At 42.1% G+C, this 17,436-nt stretch overlaps 1 protein-coding gene and 1 pseudogene across 1 annotated transcript; one reads left to right on the top strand and one right to left on the bottom strand.

Moving 5' to 3' along the window:
- Positions 1 to 909: 909 nt before the first annotated feature.
- Positions 910 to 3,084, bottom strand: PHLDA1 (pleckstrin homology like domain family A member 1). Its single transcript, XM_061205181.1, has 2 exons — positions 1,934 to 3,084; positions 910 to 1,495 (listed from the first exon to the last, which is right to left on the bottom strand). Exon 1 carries the CDS (start codon positions 3,082 to 3,084, stop codon positions 1,960 to 1,962), a length of 1,125 nt encoding a protein of 374 aa, XP_061061164.1. The 3' UTR covers positions 910 to 1,495; positions 1,934 to 1,959.
- Positions 3,085 to 3,180: 96 nt separating this feature from the next.
- Positions 3,181 to 14,610, top strand: LOC133101646 (uncharacterized; annotated as a pseudogene).
- Positions 14,611 to 17,436: the final 2,826 nt, after the last annotated feature.

Below are 17,436 nucleotides of genomic sequence, written 5' to 3'. Positions count from 1 at the left end.
GAAAAGATGATGGAAAACAGAGACCCGTTAGTAAAGCTAGGCAGATAGGAAGTGATTTTCAGCCGCAAGAGGATTTGGTAGCATCTATGGGCTCTTTTTAAACTTAAGTAGCATCTGCCCTTGTGGATTTTGACCATCCTTTTGATTTAACACAGAAGAGGGTTTGTTCTACCTTTAAAAGCACATGCTCTTCCCCCACCTCCCCCCCACCCCACCCCCCCCCCCACAACCCCCCAGACTCCTGAACAAGTCGCTGCTAAAACAAGACTGGGGTTGTTTCTTACTGCAAATCCAGTGTTTATCCAGTCCTTCCTTTTTCAATTTCTGAGTTTAGCTAACCTAACAACAAAACATATAACCCTTGGATTTCTCACAGAGCAATAAAAAGCAAAACAGCTGGTGTCTCTGATCAACATTATACTCAGAATGAAAACAAAAAGCTATGACTCGTAGTCCTTTGCAATATTTACAAACTGTATTTTAAACTATGAGATTCTAGAATATGCTTCTAGAACAAAGTAAAAGGGCCAGAAAATGTGGTTCACATCAAGTGTGCAAAGCTCTTGGAGAAGGGTAATCTCTATTGTGGATAAGAGCACAAATGTTCTCTCAAACAAGTGGAATAGTTCTTTTCCCCCACTATGTTTTTTGAAATGAAACACCTAATGCATTCATACTCAGAAATCATAGAAAACTCCTTATTAAACCCTTCACACATAGATAATCTAAGAAAGGCTTTTCCTACAGCAGACCCAGCCCTCCTTGTATATTCAGGATATGATCATCTTGCCATCAGTTGGGTTATGTTTGAAATATTTTCAATCAGCTATCATTACTACTGATTTCCTTTTAGAAAAAGCAATTCGATTTTTATAATTACACAATTCTGAACATTTAGCTTCTTTAAACTTCCATTCTACACAAAATATATGTTGAAGGAAAAAAAAAACTCAAAAGAAAAAAAAAAGAAAGAAAACTCCACGTAGTATCACAGAGTTTAATTTCAACCACCTGGTATAACATTTAAGTGTCAGACCTTCCGAAAATGAATTCTTGATGTATTCCCCTTCACCGCCCTTTTACTTTCTTCTTTCCCAAGATTAGAACTTACTAGGGAATAGGTGTTTGAAAATAAAATTTCTTTTTTGGAAAATGGCCTACATTCAGAAATGTCTCAGAACAAGCATTTTTAAAAATACTAATAAATAATCATAAATCAAAATACATTAAAATAACATTACAGTACATCATCGCTCCTAAAAGGTCCACCATACTGGAAGATCCTCTCAAAGGTTCATAAATAAAGCCTTCTGGACTCGAAATCATTTCCTGCATTGTGATGAAGAGTATGCAGAAAAACTAAGAGGAATCGCAAGTTATCGGTCGGATTCTGTCCAAACTACTTGGTCTGGTGCGGGCGGGGCGACTGTTTTGTTTTCGATCCAAGTGAAGACAATAGAAAGGTGCTCGTCCCACTTCCTCAAGTCCTCACAACCTGGAAAGAAACGACACGGATTGAAGTGGCTCGGACTCCTACAAGACCCAGTTCTCTTCGGGCCTGTCCCGTGGACAAAGCGAGCTCAGAAAGACACCGGGGTCGCTCCCTCGAGTCCCCAGACACACTCAAGTGGCGCTGGTGACAAGGAGAGAAGCTGCGGCGTCGCTGGGGTGCGCATCAGTGAACACGCGTGGGTCAGCGTGGGCGGGCGGGCGATCAGGAGACCTTCCTGCCCGGCCCGAACCCCGCACCCTCCCCTCTCTGCCCGGCCTCTCCCGGCTCCAGCCTGTTCCCTTCTTTCCGCCTCCCAGAAACCTGCATTAATTTCTCATCTTTCCACCCAAGATCCGAACCGGGGAAAAGGCTTCCTACTCCTACCACCCCCAGCCCCACTCCTCGGAACCTCCCTCGGGAGCCGAGCTGCCGGGACCTTACCTCGTCTGCCCCGGGTGCTGCCCTCTTCAGGCAGAGTTGGAGGTGCTACGGAGAAGCCGCTGGCCGTGCGGCTGCGAGAGCGGTAGTGGGTGCGGGTGCGGGTGCGGATGTGGGCGCGAACGCAAGTGCGGATGCGGATACGGATGGAGCGGCTGCGGCTGCGGCTGGGGCTTGGGTTGGGGCTGCGGCTGCGGCTGCGGCTGTGGCTGCGGCGGGGCTTGCGGGTGGGACTGGGGCTGAAGCTGCGGCTGCGGCGGCTGCTGCTGGACCAGGTGCTGCTGCTTCTGCCGCGTGGACTTGACCGCCAGGATGGCCTGACGATTCTTGTACTGCACCATCTGCAGCGTGATCTCCGCGTTCCAGCCCTGGTCCTGCGGGCACCGAAAGTCGATTTCCTTGCCCTCGGCCATCACCACAGTGAAGTACATATACTTGCCTTTGCGCTCCACGCAGTCCACGGTCTTCATGTTGGAAAAGTGCAATTCCTTCAGCTTGACGGGCGGCTCGAGGCTGCCCACAGCGGGGCCTCCGGGCTGGGATGGCTCGACCGGCCCCTGCCCGGGCTGCTGCTGCTGGTGTTGCAGCTGTTTGGGCGGGATGAGCAGCAGCCCCTCCTCAGTGAGGATACAGCACTTTTTCTTCCAGAGCTGCAGCAACCCGTCACTGCGCTTCTCCAACACACCCTCCTTCAGCGCTTTGCAGCCGCTGCTCTCCAACATCCTCCCGGCATAGGGGGGGCCGCCGCTCGGCTCGGCCTCTCCTCTTCCAGCCGCCCGGGCCGGGGGCGGCAGCAGCAGCCGCGCGCCGTCCTCGCCCCAACGGCTCCCGCGGCCGCCCGCCCGGAGCGCGCAGAAGAGGCTAACGCGCAGGAAGCAGAGGGGCGGCGGCGGCGGCGGCTCCTCGGGGTCCGGGCAGCAGGGCAGCCGCGTCCTGATGCGCCACAAGGTCCGGGAGCTGCGAGCCGCCGGGCCTCTGCCGTCCTCTTGCGAGCGCTCACGGAAGGGCTCTGGCCGGGCCCCCTCGCGGCGCTTTTGAATGGGCCATCCCCCCCACCCCCGAGTGACACCCAGCGGAAAAGGCGGCTCCTGGCGCCCGCGCCGCGGGGGAAAGCCCAGCTCCGAAAGGCACTCCGCCGCCGGCGCACGCCTCATTAACTTGGGGCCTTTCCAAAGCCGGCCGCGTCCACGCCCCCCGCGTCCCTTGCTCCGCCTCTCGCCGCCCACTCGCTTCCGCGCTCCTTCCCCGGGATGGCTGCAGGGACCCGAGCCCCGGAAACTCCTCTCCTCCGCCCGGGGCCACAGCCGAGGGCGCCCGAGCTGGCCAGCGAAGGATGCCGAGGCGCAGAGGGCGCTGAGAGGCCATCCCCAGCCGTCCCGCCTCTCCTCCCGGTGGGGCTCTCTGCTAACAGCCTCAGAAAATGAGGATGGGGCTGCGAGGACGGGTACAGCTACCAGACAGTGCCTGGTACGCCAAGCTGACCCTCTGCCCTCGGGAACCCAGCCCTGGGGATTCGCGCTGCCTGGGCGAGCAAGGAGCCTGGGGGTGAGGCTCGCGAGCCGCGGAGTCCCGTGGAAGCGTGCCTTCCCCGGACCCTACGTGAACATCTTAGTGCACAAAGGCCGAGAGGACACGGTGTCTTTACACGCACATTCGCTTACGGTCACTAACTAGCTCTTCTTGGAGCCGAAGGGGCGATTGTTAAAGCAACAGCGCTACCGTCTGTCCCGTTTGGAAGGGGTAGAGGAAGGGGACCACTTCGGATGGCATCTCGCCTTCCTCTTCTCGAGCCAGGAGCGCAGGCACTGCCTATCTTTACCCGTGACACAAGCGCTCTAGCTTCCTTCTTGACCCATCCGTACAGCCCGCAATATCTCACAACAGTAATTCAACTCTAACGACAAATTCAGGTAATGCCCGGTCCCAACACTTTTAGGCAGTTTAGCCTTCCAAACGGCAGGCTAGCCTCCGCGGGTCCCTCTCTTTGCAAACGCCTAACGGGTCAGATCTCTTGTAATCTCATTTATCTGTAACCTGGGGAAAGTAATGCGGTATTCGCCCCTAGCTCCCTCCTACTCCATTTAAACAATTTCTATAGAAATTCTGGGAAACAAGGCAGAATAAAGAGCCTAAGCCGAGACCAAATCTCTTGGGGGAAATGTATTAAGTAAACAGAGAACCCCAACTATGTACCGACCCTGAAAATACGAAGAATTACACAAAGAAGAAATAAATCAGGTGTGGATAAGTCAGAGTTGGCCAAGGTAAGAGGAAAGGCTGCTATTTGAACTCAAGAAGGAAGAAGGGAGAGCTTAGCTCATCTGTAGTTTCATCAGGCTGGAACAAAGAATTCAAAGGGGAAGAAGTGAGAGATGAGCTTGGAGAGCAGAGCAAGATTCAAATTCTTTGTGCGTCAGGCTTAAGAAATTCCAGGTTTATCCCAAGGTAATCGAGAACAAAGGATAACTTTTAAACACGGGAGGGTCCTGAATCTTAATCTAAGGAACAATGTTTCAGCAAATGGGACAATTCCAGCACAATCCTGAGACCCACTGAATCGCACTTAGTGGGCTCTCGGGGCCTTCACATTGTTGATGGATTCGTCTTTTAAGGAGAAAGACAAAGTCATGTAAAGATTTCTTTACATGATTACATTTTAAAAAGGTTACATTTTTAAAAATTCTGTATACCAATGAATGACAAACACTGCACCTAACATCTCAAGTTTTTCCCCTGCCTTTGCAGGACAAGTGAGCATTCCAGAGAATTTCCACATGACCAGCTGTTCATCTTTTTAACAGAATGCCATTCTTGAGCTCATTTAGAAAGGATACTTCCTTTAAATGTGTAATTCAGAGTCTCTGAGGGCAGGTGTAGTTGGGAAAGACATTTCATATGGAAAATTGATACTATACAAACTGAAGTGGGTAAAACATTAAGATGTATTCTGGAAGCCCAAGCCATTTTCTTGAGAAACACAACATTTGGTGTTTCTATCCTTCTGCAGTTTATCAGGATGCAACAAATGCATTCTATCTAAGCTACTTCACAATGTCTGAACAACCAGCAGCATGATTTTCAAAAGCACTTGTTATAATTAGAGACTTTAAAACTCAGAATTTCCAGTTGGGTATTTCACGACTTAGTGACTTTGTGAACAGCTCAGAAGTAAGTATACAGTTTGCCTTCTCCAACCATAGTGCAACTGATTATTGGAAATCTCAGTAGTATAATATAGGAATCTTGTAGATAGGTGACAACTTTACTCTTAATTTCACCAGTCACCACCAACTCACAAAATGGCCATATTACCATTTTTAAGACAATTAAATAAATTCGCAGAAAATGAATTACAGGAAATAACTGCCCCCTCCAAAAAAACCCCACAACTTCAGTTGTAGATAATGAAAACCTACAAATGTCACTTAAAAATTACTAAAGTTTAGAAAGCTAGCTAACAAGTCATTGCTTTGGTAAACAAGTCTGAAAAGGCTTAGGTCAAAGTGGATATTATGGCCGGCTGCATCAAGTTGTCTATCAGCAGCATCTGAGAGTTGATCATCTTCTGCTCTAGGATAGTTCTTCACTGGCTTCGAGGACATCGCTTAGCTTTCCTTCCACCTCCCTGGTCATTGTCTGTCTCCTCTACAGGTTCCTCCTCTTTCCAGTCTTTTGAGTGCCCCAAAGCTCAGCCCTTGGTTCTTTTATCTACACTCACTCCCTTGATCTCATCCAGTCTTATCATTTTCAATAAGATCTATATGCCCAAGACTCCCAAACTTATATCCAGCTGCTTGTTGCCAAAGAATAAAACAAAGACTACCAAAGTTAAAAAATAATAACACCCCCCAGGCAAGGGAACACATACTGGTGAAGACATGCACTGAGTAGTTCACTAGAGGGAAAAGTCTGAGGGGATTTTCGATCATAGAAAGCAGGATTCATAGAGCTTTTGCGAATGAAAAATAGCATGCTGGATAGGATGGAGTCCATAGGCTTATATATGACTGGTTAAAACAAATTCCTTGGTAGAACTGGTTCAGTAAGGGTCTGAAGTCAAAGTTCATCGTTTTTTAAAGAGCCTTAGCTGGTTAGAATGGCTGTAATGAAAAACAGCCTTCAGTTTTTATATATTCCAGGCCACTGTTACTGTAAATTGAATTTTTTCCTTTTCCCTTTCTCTACAGTACTATTTGGGTATCTAATAGAGAACTAGAATATATGTGCTCCCAAACTTATCTCCTCACCCTGACCTGTTCTACTTACCTGCAGTCCCCCTCTCAGTTGATGGCAATTCTATCTGTACAGTTGCTCAGGCCAAAACCCTTGGAGTAGTACTGCCCTTAAAACAAGCCAAAAGGAGCCCTGTGCTTCGAAGAGCCAGTACTACGTCTATCTGGAACTCATACTTGTTCTAGACTATACTCCAGGTACTCATTCCAAATACCCTGCCTAAATGACCTCAGCTATTTCAGAGTATTACATGACCATTGTGTGCACTGGTGTGTAAGGTAGGTGGACAGATTTTGAACATGCAGGCTAGGATGTCCACACAAACGTTCAGGAGGCCCCTTGCCATACAATTCAGAAGCAGGGATGGGAAGAGAAGGAAAGTGGGACACAGGCAGAGGATCAGCTTCCTCACAAGGAAGTTTCTGGCACAGGAGTTTTAAGGATCTGAATTTCAAACCTGGACCTCCAGGTACTTGTGAAGGTGTATTTGGCAGGATAGTAGTGTGGGACATATTTTCATAGAACAAAACTTTAAAATATTTAATCACTGGCGTCTCCATTGCACTCTTACCCCAGGACGGCAAATGTTTAGAAGCATGCCTGCATTGCAAAAATCCTTTACTTGCTTTCCAGTACCCAATCCACAAATTGAGTCAAGAAATCCCATCGGTTATGCCTTCAAACCACATCTATATTCTGTCCATTTCTCTCCACTTCATCACCACCTTGATCATCTCTCCCCTGAAATACTGCCATGGCCGCCTAACTTTGCCTCCCTGATTCTACCCTTGTTGTCTTACCATCTATATTATAATCTATTTAAGACATCCCAATCACTTTCTTCAAGTCTTTGCTCAAATGTCATCTCAATGAGGCCTTTCATAATCACTCTAAAACTGCAACCACCCAATTTCCCTTAATTTTTCCCATAGCATGTATTACCTCCTAACACAACTGAGTAATTTATAATGCCTATTGTTTATTTCTGTTCCCATTCCTAGAGAATGTCAGTTCTTCCAAGAGGTCAAAGATCATTGTTTTGATGTGTCCCAATCACCTAATACATTTCTTGGCACACAGAAGCTCAACATATGTAGAAATTTTAAGTTGACTCAAAAGCCCACATCTGTCATAAAAAGATAATCAATGTCTTCAAATGCTTGACAGATTTTTCATAATGCATCCTACTTGTTAAAATTTTCAAACTGTAACAAGAATTTATGAAAAGACTTCTAAAACTTGCCATACCAATACATGTATTTGGTAATAGTTTTTTTTTTTAATAAGTTTATTTACTTTATTTTTGGCTGCGTTGGGTCCTTGTTGCCACGGTGCGCGGGCCTCCCACTGAGGTGGCTTCTCCCGTTGCGAGCATGGACTCTAGGCGCACGGGTTTCAGCAGCCGTGGCACTAGGGCTCAGTAGTTGTGGCTTGCAGGCTCTAGAGTGCAAGCTCAGCAGCTGTGGCACATGGGCCCAGCTGCTCCGAGGCACGTGGGATCTTCCCAGACCAGGGCTCCAACCCGCGTCCCCTGCATTGGCAGGCGGATTCCCAACCACTGCGCCACCAGGGAAGCCCTGGTGATAGTTTTAAAAAATTGAATTAACTACTATACATGCTAGGCCTCTCTGAACTTTAAATGCTACTATAGTCTATAAATGCTATCTAAAATACGTCCTACAAACCTTTCTTTTCCTGAGCAGCATGCAGCTTAATATTGAGAGGTATTTATACATCATCCTATTGCTTGCTAGTAAGAGTAATCAAAAAAAATAAGAAACAACACAGTAATGGAACTGAATTGATAGCATTTTCTCTTAGTTGGCAGATACCTGCTTAGAAGTTCATTAATACTGGCTTAAAGACATTTAACAGAAGTTAGAAAGTTATAAAGTGTTTACTTTCATTTACAAGTTGATTACAAGATTATAAAACTTTTAATCTATAAACTTCCTAATTTGCAATATAAAGTAGAAACTCATGAAAAATATCATTATTAAAGATTTGGATAAAGTTCAAATGTCTTTTAAGAAATAGTTAAAGGCCAAGTAATCATGAAAATACAAGTCACCTTCATTAGTGCATAAAGGCCTGCGTTCAGACTGCAATTTAGACTTCTTAGCCATTCATCTCTTCATTTTTAAAAATTCTATTCAGTAAAAATATTTTATAAAGATTCTTATTTCCAAAACGCTGAGTTGAAAAGGTTAACAACTCTTCAATTGAATACAGAACTATTTTTCTTCACAGATGCATCCCTCTAGCTGCCTTCCTTTTCGCCTAAAGTTGATGAACTATGCCTCCTAGTGACCAATTTGTATAACACAGCTTAGAGCAATTGAGAATAGTGAAGTGTTCAAAAAATGGCTGTTACAACCCATTTACAGATCAAGCTCTGTCAATCAGCTGTCTCTGTCCTTTCTATTGTGCCAACAGCCTAATTTTAGGTTCTCATTTCTCTCATTCATGCTCTTGTAATAGCCCAACCACTTGAATCCACACTAATACACTGCACTGCTACCACTTCCATTCCTAAATTATGATAGAAAATTTTCAGTCTCCTCCTATTCATATAAGAGAACATCCCAACTCCTTACTCTAGCATGAAAAGCCCTCCACAGAATTGTAAAGCCCTACCTGCCCTTACAATTTAGACTCTCCTTCCACTCAACCCTAAGTGAGCTCGTCACTTATCTACTTTGTGTTTTTGCTTTTCCTAATCCTCAGTAACATTTGAGCAGGCAACACTGTACTGATACTCTGACTTCTGGGTCTTCAGGGATGGCAGTAGAGAAGCACCAGGTACTTCAGTGACTTGACAGTAGAAGCACTGGTAAACTTGTTTGCAGGTTTACTTTGAGCATTGCCCTGACAGATTAGCATTCAAGCCTCTTGCCTTCCAGTAAGAGCCCATAAACACCTAATATCCTAAATCTACTTCTACTCAGACTAGGTAAAAGCTCCTGTTGCTTGCAACTCAAATATCTGACGGATAGCCAGTGGGCAAATCTCTCCTTTTAAGGGACTAGAATACATGGGGAAACTCCCTCTTTTGCAGTCTTCTTTTACAACATAGCACACAGTCTGAGAACAGACTTCAGTTTGATCATTATTGATACCTGCAAAAAAATGAATAAATCAGTAAATGAGCAAAGGCCTTTTTTAGGTGGTAGAGGAGGAAAAGTAAAAGCAGTGAGTATAGAGAATTCCTTCCAAAAATTCAAGGATAAAGGAGAACAGGTGGTATGATAAACTTGCTTGGGTGCTGCTGTAAATGGCAAGGTTACTTTAGAAGAGGAACTCAGGTTTCGAAGACCAAGGATTGGAGGGTGGAGGGTGCATCACAGATGACAGCTGACAGAGAACCAAGGAGCAAGAGAGATGGAATAAAAGAATTCTGTGGGGTGGCCAGGCCCAGAAAGATGGAGGAACACTTTTTACCAAAGATAGAACCCAGGAAACCTTTTTATGGCAAGCTTCCACACTGCCACTAAACCTATCAGGAAAAGCAAGGCCCCAGGTTAGAGGCAACAACAAAATCGCCACACAACTCATGACTACAAACTATTTAACAATCAGCATCCTTTAACAGATCAGAAACTGGAACATTTAGCAGTTCTTGTTTCTAATGAGATTCTATTTACACTTTTGCTTAAGTCATTGTCTCAACTTCACTTGTGTATGCAGGGGTTCTGGGAAAGATTATCATGTAAGACAAAGCGAAAAACCGGAAGATGGATAAGACTCCAGTCAGAACTCATCTTCAGGTTGTATTCCTAAATCACCTTTCTGGAACTGGTTTACGTATTTCTGAAATGCAGCTGTTTGCCTCCTGTTTTCCAGGATATCCTCAATCCTTTTCTAACCCTGAAGCTCTTCAGCATGCATGGCTGATGTGGCTGTGATCCAGCCTTTGCTCTACCCAGGGTCTACTATATTAAGCAGCCCCCCTTTTGTGCTGAAAGCACAAATCATAAGCTCATCTCTGAAGACGGTTGGATGCCAGGAGTCTTTTGCCTCCTTCAGCCCCACCTGCTGCCTAAAACCTGCAAATAATGGGTCAGAGTGGCAGCAGCCATTTCAGATGATAAAGCAACTTTAAAGGTGGAAGCCATACGTCAAGGAAAACAAAGCAGAGGATGAAGCTCTCAGAGCAGGTGGGAGCACCAGCAGAGGGCAGAACAGCTGCCATCAAACACTGACTCCAACAAAGATCAGCTGGGCGGCCCTGTTATTTACCTTTTACCCTTACATGTCGAGAGGGAATAATTACCATTTTCAAACAAGTATTAAGATTAAATAAAACATTATTTCATTACCTTAAATGGCTGAATACACATTTGGGTTTTTTTTTTAATGCCGATTTAGATTTATAATGCAAAGTCCCACCTAGTCTGAAATACAAATAGTAAAGCAATGAAGCTTTCTTCTGAACCCCAAACTATGTAATATACCCAAACTTTGAAAACAAATATGTACTTAATGGCCATCGTATACTTACCATTTAAGGTTCTTTTACTAATCAAGCTTGACATTTTAATGACTCAGAGTGAGCGAATTATGTGTACATTTGGTAATCTCAACTGTCCAGGTAAATTCAAATGATAAGATTCCAGTACGATAAAGTAAAACATTCTTCCTCCATAAACAGGCATACAATATATAATTTAACCTTTCCTGATGTTTCATTTTGGGAAACTACTGTAGCTTTTGTTTTATCAATACTGTTATAGCCAACTGTATTTTCCAAAGACAAACTGTGGCCACTACAAGATTCCAGTTCCTCTCCCCTTCCCCAAACTTTGTAATTCCTCCAGCAGGATATAGAGTCCTCTCCCATTAAACCTTGGCGGGTTTGACTATAACCAATAGAGTACAGAAGTGATGACTTCCCAGGGTAGGATAAACCTTTGCCTAATTCTTGGAACCCAGCCACCGTGCTGTGAAGCAAAGTCTAGGTAGTGTTCTAGCCCCAACCCAGCTGAAGTCTCATCCAGCACTGACCACCTGTGTATGAAGAGCCTTCAGGTGAGTCTCGTCCCCATCCTTCAAAGCTGCCCCTAACGATGCTCAGTAAAGCAGAAATGAACTACCCAAGCACAGTCAGCAAAAATAAATCTTGTTGATGCTTTAAGTTTGGGGAGTAGCTTTTTTATGCAATACTAGGTAACTGCAACAACAATTGATTCAACTCTCCACATTCTCATAGCCCCACTGAGTTTACAGAACAATATACACAGTCCAGTTTTGTGGTTTTACTGGTTTTCTCAAAATAAGCAACTCAGTATGCAGAAATATGACAACTACAAAGGAACTTGGAGCATCTTGGTTGACTCAGGAGATTGAACTAATGAGAATCAGTCACTTGTTACATGGCCCCATACAGTATCATGGCTGGTAAATTGGAAGGAGTCCAGATAAACCCTATTCCATCTACGCATTGGCTGTATAAAATTTCCTGTACAGCTACCATCTTCCTGTCCCCACACTGGAAACTAGAGAATCCAGCAGTGAACAAGCATTCCGAGAGTCCTTCTTGAACTGGCAAAACCAGTTCAGAACTAAAGAACCAAAAAAAAGTACGTGTTAGTTCAAAGAAAAAGAGATTGTGTTGAGCTAGTAAGGTATGTGCACAAAAGACCCAGGATAAGGAAGTGAAAGAAAAGACAGCCAAGCATAACTGAAACAGTACAAATGTAGGTTAAACAGGGCAGGTTGCTGATGTGCAAGTTGCTCTAAAGGTTCTAGGTCCACTCACCAAGCCAACTCAACAGCAAAAAGACAACCAGCCTAATCCAGGTCTAAAACCACATCTGGCCTGAAGACTGACACGTCTCACTGTCCGCCCCTAGACGGTCCACCCACAATGTCCAGGGATCCAGGTTAATAAATGTTTGGGATGGAAAGGGATGGGCTAAGTAATGACAACTTGGAAGTTTTGGAGCATGAGGTATCTAAATACAGTCAAACTTCATTTAGTTTTACCCTAGATGATTTCTGGACTTCACAAAAGAAAATAAATCAGCATTTTTTTTTAAATGAAATCAGATTTTAAAGACTGATTTTAGGTAAGGGGGATAAATTATTCTTTTCTTCTATTTTTCTTATCTCTTTATAAAAAACATCAAAAACCTTCAAAATGGGGGCATAGGTTTATATTTATTATCCAGTTTTAGTCTCAGGGTTCTTTTGTATACCAAGTATGGACACCTCTTAGCCAGGAGCCATTTTGCCTTTAGAATCAACAACAAAAACAGAACAAAAAAACCCCAACTAATTCTGAAATTAACTGCCAGAATCTATTACAAAAGGTGATCCCAACCACAAATTCTAGGTTTTCTTATGTTTAGGAAGCATGTTTACTAATTGCTCATTATATATATCAGGTTCTAAGTACTCCTGAACTACTTCAAGAACTAATGTGTTCTCTCATCAGTGCCCACTACCATCTTTCACAAAACATCAAAATAATGAAGCTAAAAGAACAAGTGGTAGATGAACTCCAAAGCTTATATTTAACCATTCTACTATCCAATGTATCAACTATTTTATTCCCATATTCATTAAAAACAGATGGTAAGGGTCGTTTGTTTAGGGCTGCCAAAGTTTCAGTCTAAAATCTTTTCCACTTTTATTCATGGTTTCTTATTCCTATAGAGCAACCTCACCTACAATTCCCAGTTGGATCAGCTACTACTAACCCCACCTGTTTGAAGGTAGTTACAAATATGTACTGGGGTTAGGCTAGAAAAAAAATCCTATTGTGTTGGATTAACTTTGAAATATTCAGTGTGTACTCAGTTTTTAATATATTTCCTAAGTCTGTCACCTGAAAAGACCTAGAAATAATAAGTCACCTGAAAAGACCTAGAAATAATAACATCCCAGGAACAAGCAAACCCATCACCTAGACTTGATTTCTAAGTACCACTCCCCATTAAAGGGAACCACGGATCCTTGGGGAAATAAGTCAGTTTCAGAGCTGGTACAAAAAAGCCTAAGATGATCCCAGAAAATCTTTCTGAGCTATAAAGTATGCAAGAGCTCAAATGATGCAGGACACACCAAAAGCACACAGGAACCAATTTTAAAAGGATACCATTGATCAAATCTGAGATGACTGAAGCATCAAAATGAACTATGATTACACAGTAAAACTTCCTGATTTTGATTAATCATACTGCGATTCTATAAGAACGTCTTCCTACTGAAAAAATACAGCATTTAGAGGTTAAAAGGGCACAATGTCTCCAACTCTGTCAAGTAGTTTAGAAAAAAGATATATGCGTGAATATAGAATTATGTAGCAAAAACAATAAATGGTGATTTTGAGCAAAGAATGTACAAGAATTCTTCCAACTATTGTAATTTTAGAGTTAGAGAAAAGTTGCAATATCCATAAGGGCTTCCTTGCAAAAAGCAACCTGGAATTAAAGAGGATTCATTGCAGATAACCTTGAATCTATTATTTAAAAAACAAAAAAACCCAAAAACCTTCATCCATTACTTTGACACTCTACCCTACTTTTAGACCCAGCCTCTAACCAGCCGCAATGTTCTTACCTACGAATGGTTGACTTAGTCTTAATCATGACTTACTTTAAAGTTATCTTCATGGAAAGGTCATCGTCACTTGAAAACCCCTTTAAAAGGACTTCTACAGCTAAGCCTTCCATGGCTTCGCCCCTTATGTCTTCCATTCTTTCACTGCCTTGAAAGTGCCATGGATTGTCCTTCTTCAGGACCCTCATGGTGTGTTTCCTGTGATACCTTCACCTGAACTGCTCTCTGCTCGGAGGCTGCATCCCTCACTACACAAATTCCTACTCTTCCGTGAATTCCCAGCTAAAAGCTCTTATATGAGATTTGAGTATTCTGGCAGAAACTTTTACCACTCCATTAAAGTTTCTGAGCAACAACTGCTTAACTTCATTATGAATGAAAAAATGATGAGTATTAATACTACTAACTCTTTATATGAAATCTGTCCACTTCTGGCACTTTCATTTTTCAACACATCCCCAGTTCCTTCTTATTTTCAAACGCAAAATACATGAAGACCTAGCCTTTCTGAAGAACCGACAAAATAGCAGAAGTGGAAAGCAGCAGCAGCAGACCTTCCACGAGCTCACCTACTGTGGCCTGGACCTCGACCCACCGCTGGACATATCCCAGGAGCAGCTAAGGCAGCTTCACGGCGCGCGAGGCAGTGGCAGCGGCCGCACCACCGCCTGCGAAGGAAGCCGCACTGGCTGCCGAAGCGCCTGCGCAAGGTCAGGTAGGCGGCACCGCCCAAGGAGAAGCCCGAGGTGGTCAACGCACCTGCGCAACATGATCATCCCGACAGGGGCAGCATGGTGGGCGTCTACAACGGCAAGACCTTCAACCAGGTGTAAATCAAACCTGCGATGATCGGGCACTACCGAGGCGAGTTCTCAGTCACCTAATAGCCAGCCCGTGAAGCACGGCCGGCACAGCACGGGGCCACCCACCCCTCCCGCTCCATCCGCCTCAAATAGCCTGCCGGCCAATGAAGACACACTTATCTTTAAAAACAAAAAACACCCACACAGATGAAGAACTAAAAAGTACTGCTTTTAACTAACACATCCCCGAGTTTCAAAATAATAAAACTCAAGAGATCTACAAAAGCTACAAACTCTCATTTCTCAATATGAAAATTAAGCAATTTGATTAACAACTTATTTCCTGCTGGCAATTTATTATTTCTAAATTGTTATGCTCCGTTTCTCATTTACTTCACACTTAAGAAAATTAGTCAATACCTCAATTTTTTAAAAAACTGAAAAACAAAGTATGGTATATAACGTCAAATGGAAGAAACACAAGATACAGCGTATATTGTATTTTTTGAAAATATAATTAACTGAATACAAGTTTTCTAATAAACATTTATCCTTAAATAAAGTAATTCCACACTCCAACAAAGATGTTCCCATTTCTCTGAAGTAATCCTTAATTAATCCAAAAACTTGGCTTTTTCTCCAAGTTATATTTTTAGCATCTGGATTTTTAAACCAGTATACAAAAATCACCACTATGTAAGTTAATCTCAGTTAATTTCACCATTATCATTTACATTTACTTTTCAGCTATTAGAGACTTAGTGCTTTAAGTAGCAAACTACCTAAATTATAAGCACGGATTTTCAAAACAAAATCCAGTTCACAATTACCAAGTATATATACAGTGCAGAAGATTAAAATCTACGTTAGCATATGATTTCTCTTTTCTAAGGTTCCTATAAAGAATGTATGTTTCTTCTAAACTATCCATTAATTCTGTACATTTAAATAACATTTGGCTTGATTTAAATAGTCAAAAATATAAAGGCTATAATTTTTATAAGACTAACTCATAAAAAAGGACTCAAATTCTAAACCAAGCCCTAAAACCAAGAAAAGAATATTTGAATATTAAATAGTTTAATATTTCTGCATGGTACAATGAGGTTTTCACAATGATTCAGTTTTATTTTTATTTTCAATGATGGGAATGGCCTACAACTCAGATAACCCACAAATTCATACTGTCTTACAAGCAGCAGTAATATACAGTTAATTCAGTTATCTTAAGGGCCTTATCATACACCAATCAATACCATTAACCCGTTCACAGAATAATTAAAATGTTTCTATCAAAGCTAATGTGTCCTTTTAAGGTTTATGTGTTGTTATTAAATGTGTTAAAAAGGAAACAGAGGTAGAATCCGACGTTTTAAAGCACTACTCTGTAAGCCAATTCCACACAATTAAGACATTTTTATGTCACATAAATACTAATACAGCTTCAGTGAACTAGATAAAATAACGTTCAGAGATCCATGTTAAACTAAAAACCAATCAATTTATGGAACTGTTGTTCTCTGCTTATAACCATATTTGAATAAAAAGATAGAAAAAAATTTAAGTATTACTTTACAGGTGATCATACGAGATTTTACCATTTCTAGAGAGAAACAGAGAACTTCTTGGTAGTCACTGCCTGGGCTAGAGAATACTATAAACTGAAAATGTAAAGACAAAATTCGAAGGGCCTCAAAAACATCTATAGTTAACTCAGAGTATAATCTGTAGAACTAGGGAATTCCTTTCTGTCTAGTCTTCCAATAACAAACACGATTTAGTGGGGCTTGGGAGGTTGCTCTTAAAATGACACATTTTACAGGCCATCATGGCCTAAGCATTGAATAGCCTACTCAAAACATCTCTACTCTCCACTCTTCCAAAAAAAAAAAAGTATATACTCATTCTTTTTTAAAAACCACCCAAAATATCACCAGTACATTTTATAAAATTAAATGCAATTTTATTAAGGATTTCAAATTACATGTCAAATTTCTAGAATGGAATAGAACCATTTTGAAACTGGAGAGATGGCATAGATGAACACTGATATCCCTTGAAACTCCAACTTTATTTAAAAAAACAATTCCTCTGCAAACCATATTCCCCCTTATATAACAAGACGAAATAGCATCTACCTCTTCACTTTGGCAACAGCTATTTCCTAAAGAAATGAAAAAAAAAAAAAGTAGTGATTTTGCTACTTCTTTAAGTTCATTAAAAATGGGATTCTATCTTTAGATTAAAAATTTTAAGTTCAGAAAAAGCTGTGTTCAGATGAACTATGGGTACAAAAGAAAAAAAAAAAGTCACAGAATGTCTAATCAAAACAACCAAAATCATTTTGAAAATAAAGAGGAAAAACAGGTGTTCTCATGGCATTTTTCCCCCCTATAAGCTACTGCAATTGGTTAAGGATTTCCAGTAGTTAATTAAAATCTCAGGAGAGGAATGGATAGTACTATACAAAGAACACAATGTGTTTACATTCCAAGACCTTAATACTAAATTTTTAAAACAGAAGCTCTATCACCTCTAAAAAGGAACGCAGTGTAATTTTATTAATATAGCAGGAACTCTAAGGCCTTCCTATAATTACAACCCAATTAGTCCATCCTCACTGTCAAAGCTTTAAAGTTCATCCCCAAAAGTAACAGTAATTAGCCTGAGGTATTTTAAACGTGGCTCTACGGTCTCTAATTTAATGGCATTTCCCCCCTCTAAAAATGGTCTTATTTCTACTTTAGTCCCATGATATCTGCAGTATTTACTACAATATGGTCATAATTAAAAGAGCTGGAAAAAAAATTCTTGGACCTTTTCAAACAGTTGCTCGTCCATCCACTTCTATTAAAATAGGAGGCACACAAAGATCTGCAAGGGTTGCCTGACCGGATCCAGAATAAA

The sequence above is a fragment of the Eubalaena glacialis genome, chromosome 11, assembly GCF_028564815.1.
Source record: "Eubalaena glacialis isolate mEubGla1 chromosome 11, mEubGla1.1.hap2.+ XY, whole genome shotgun sequence".
Lineage (NCBI taxonomy): Eukaryota > Metazoa > Chordata > Mammalia > Artiodactyla > Balaenidae > Eubalaena > Eubalaena glacialis.
Note: the sequence above shows the minus strand (reverse complement) of the source record. Positions and strands in the feature narration are given on the sequence as shown.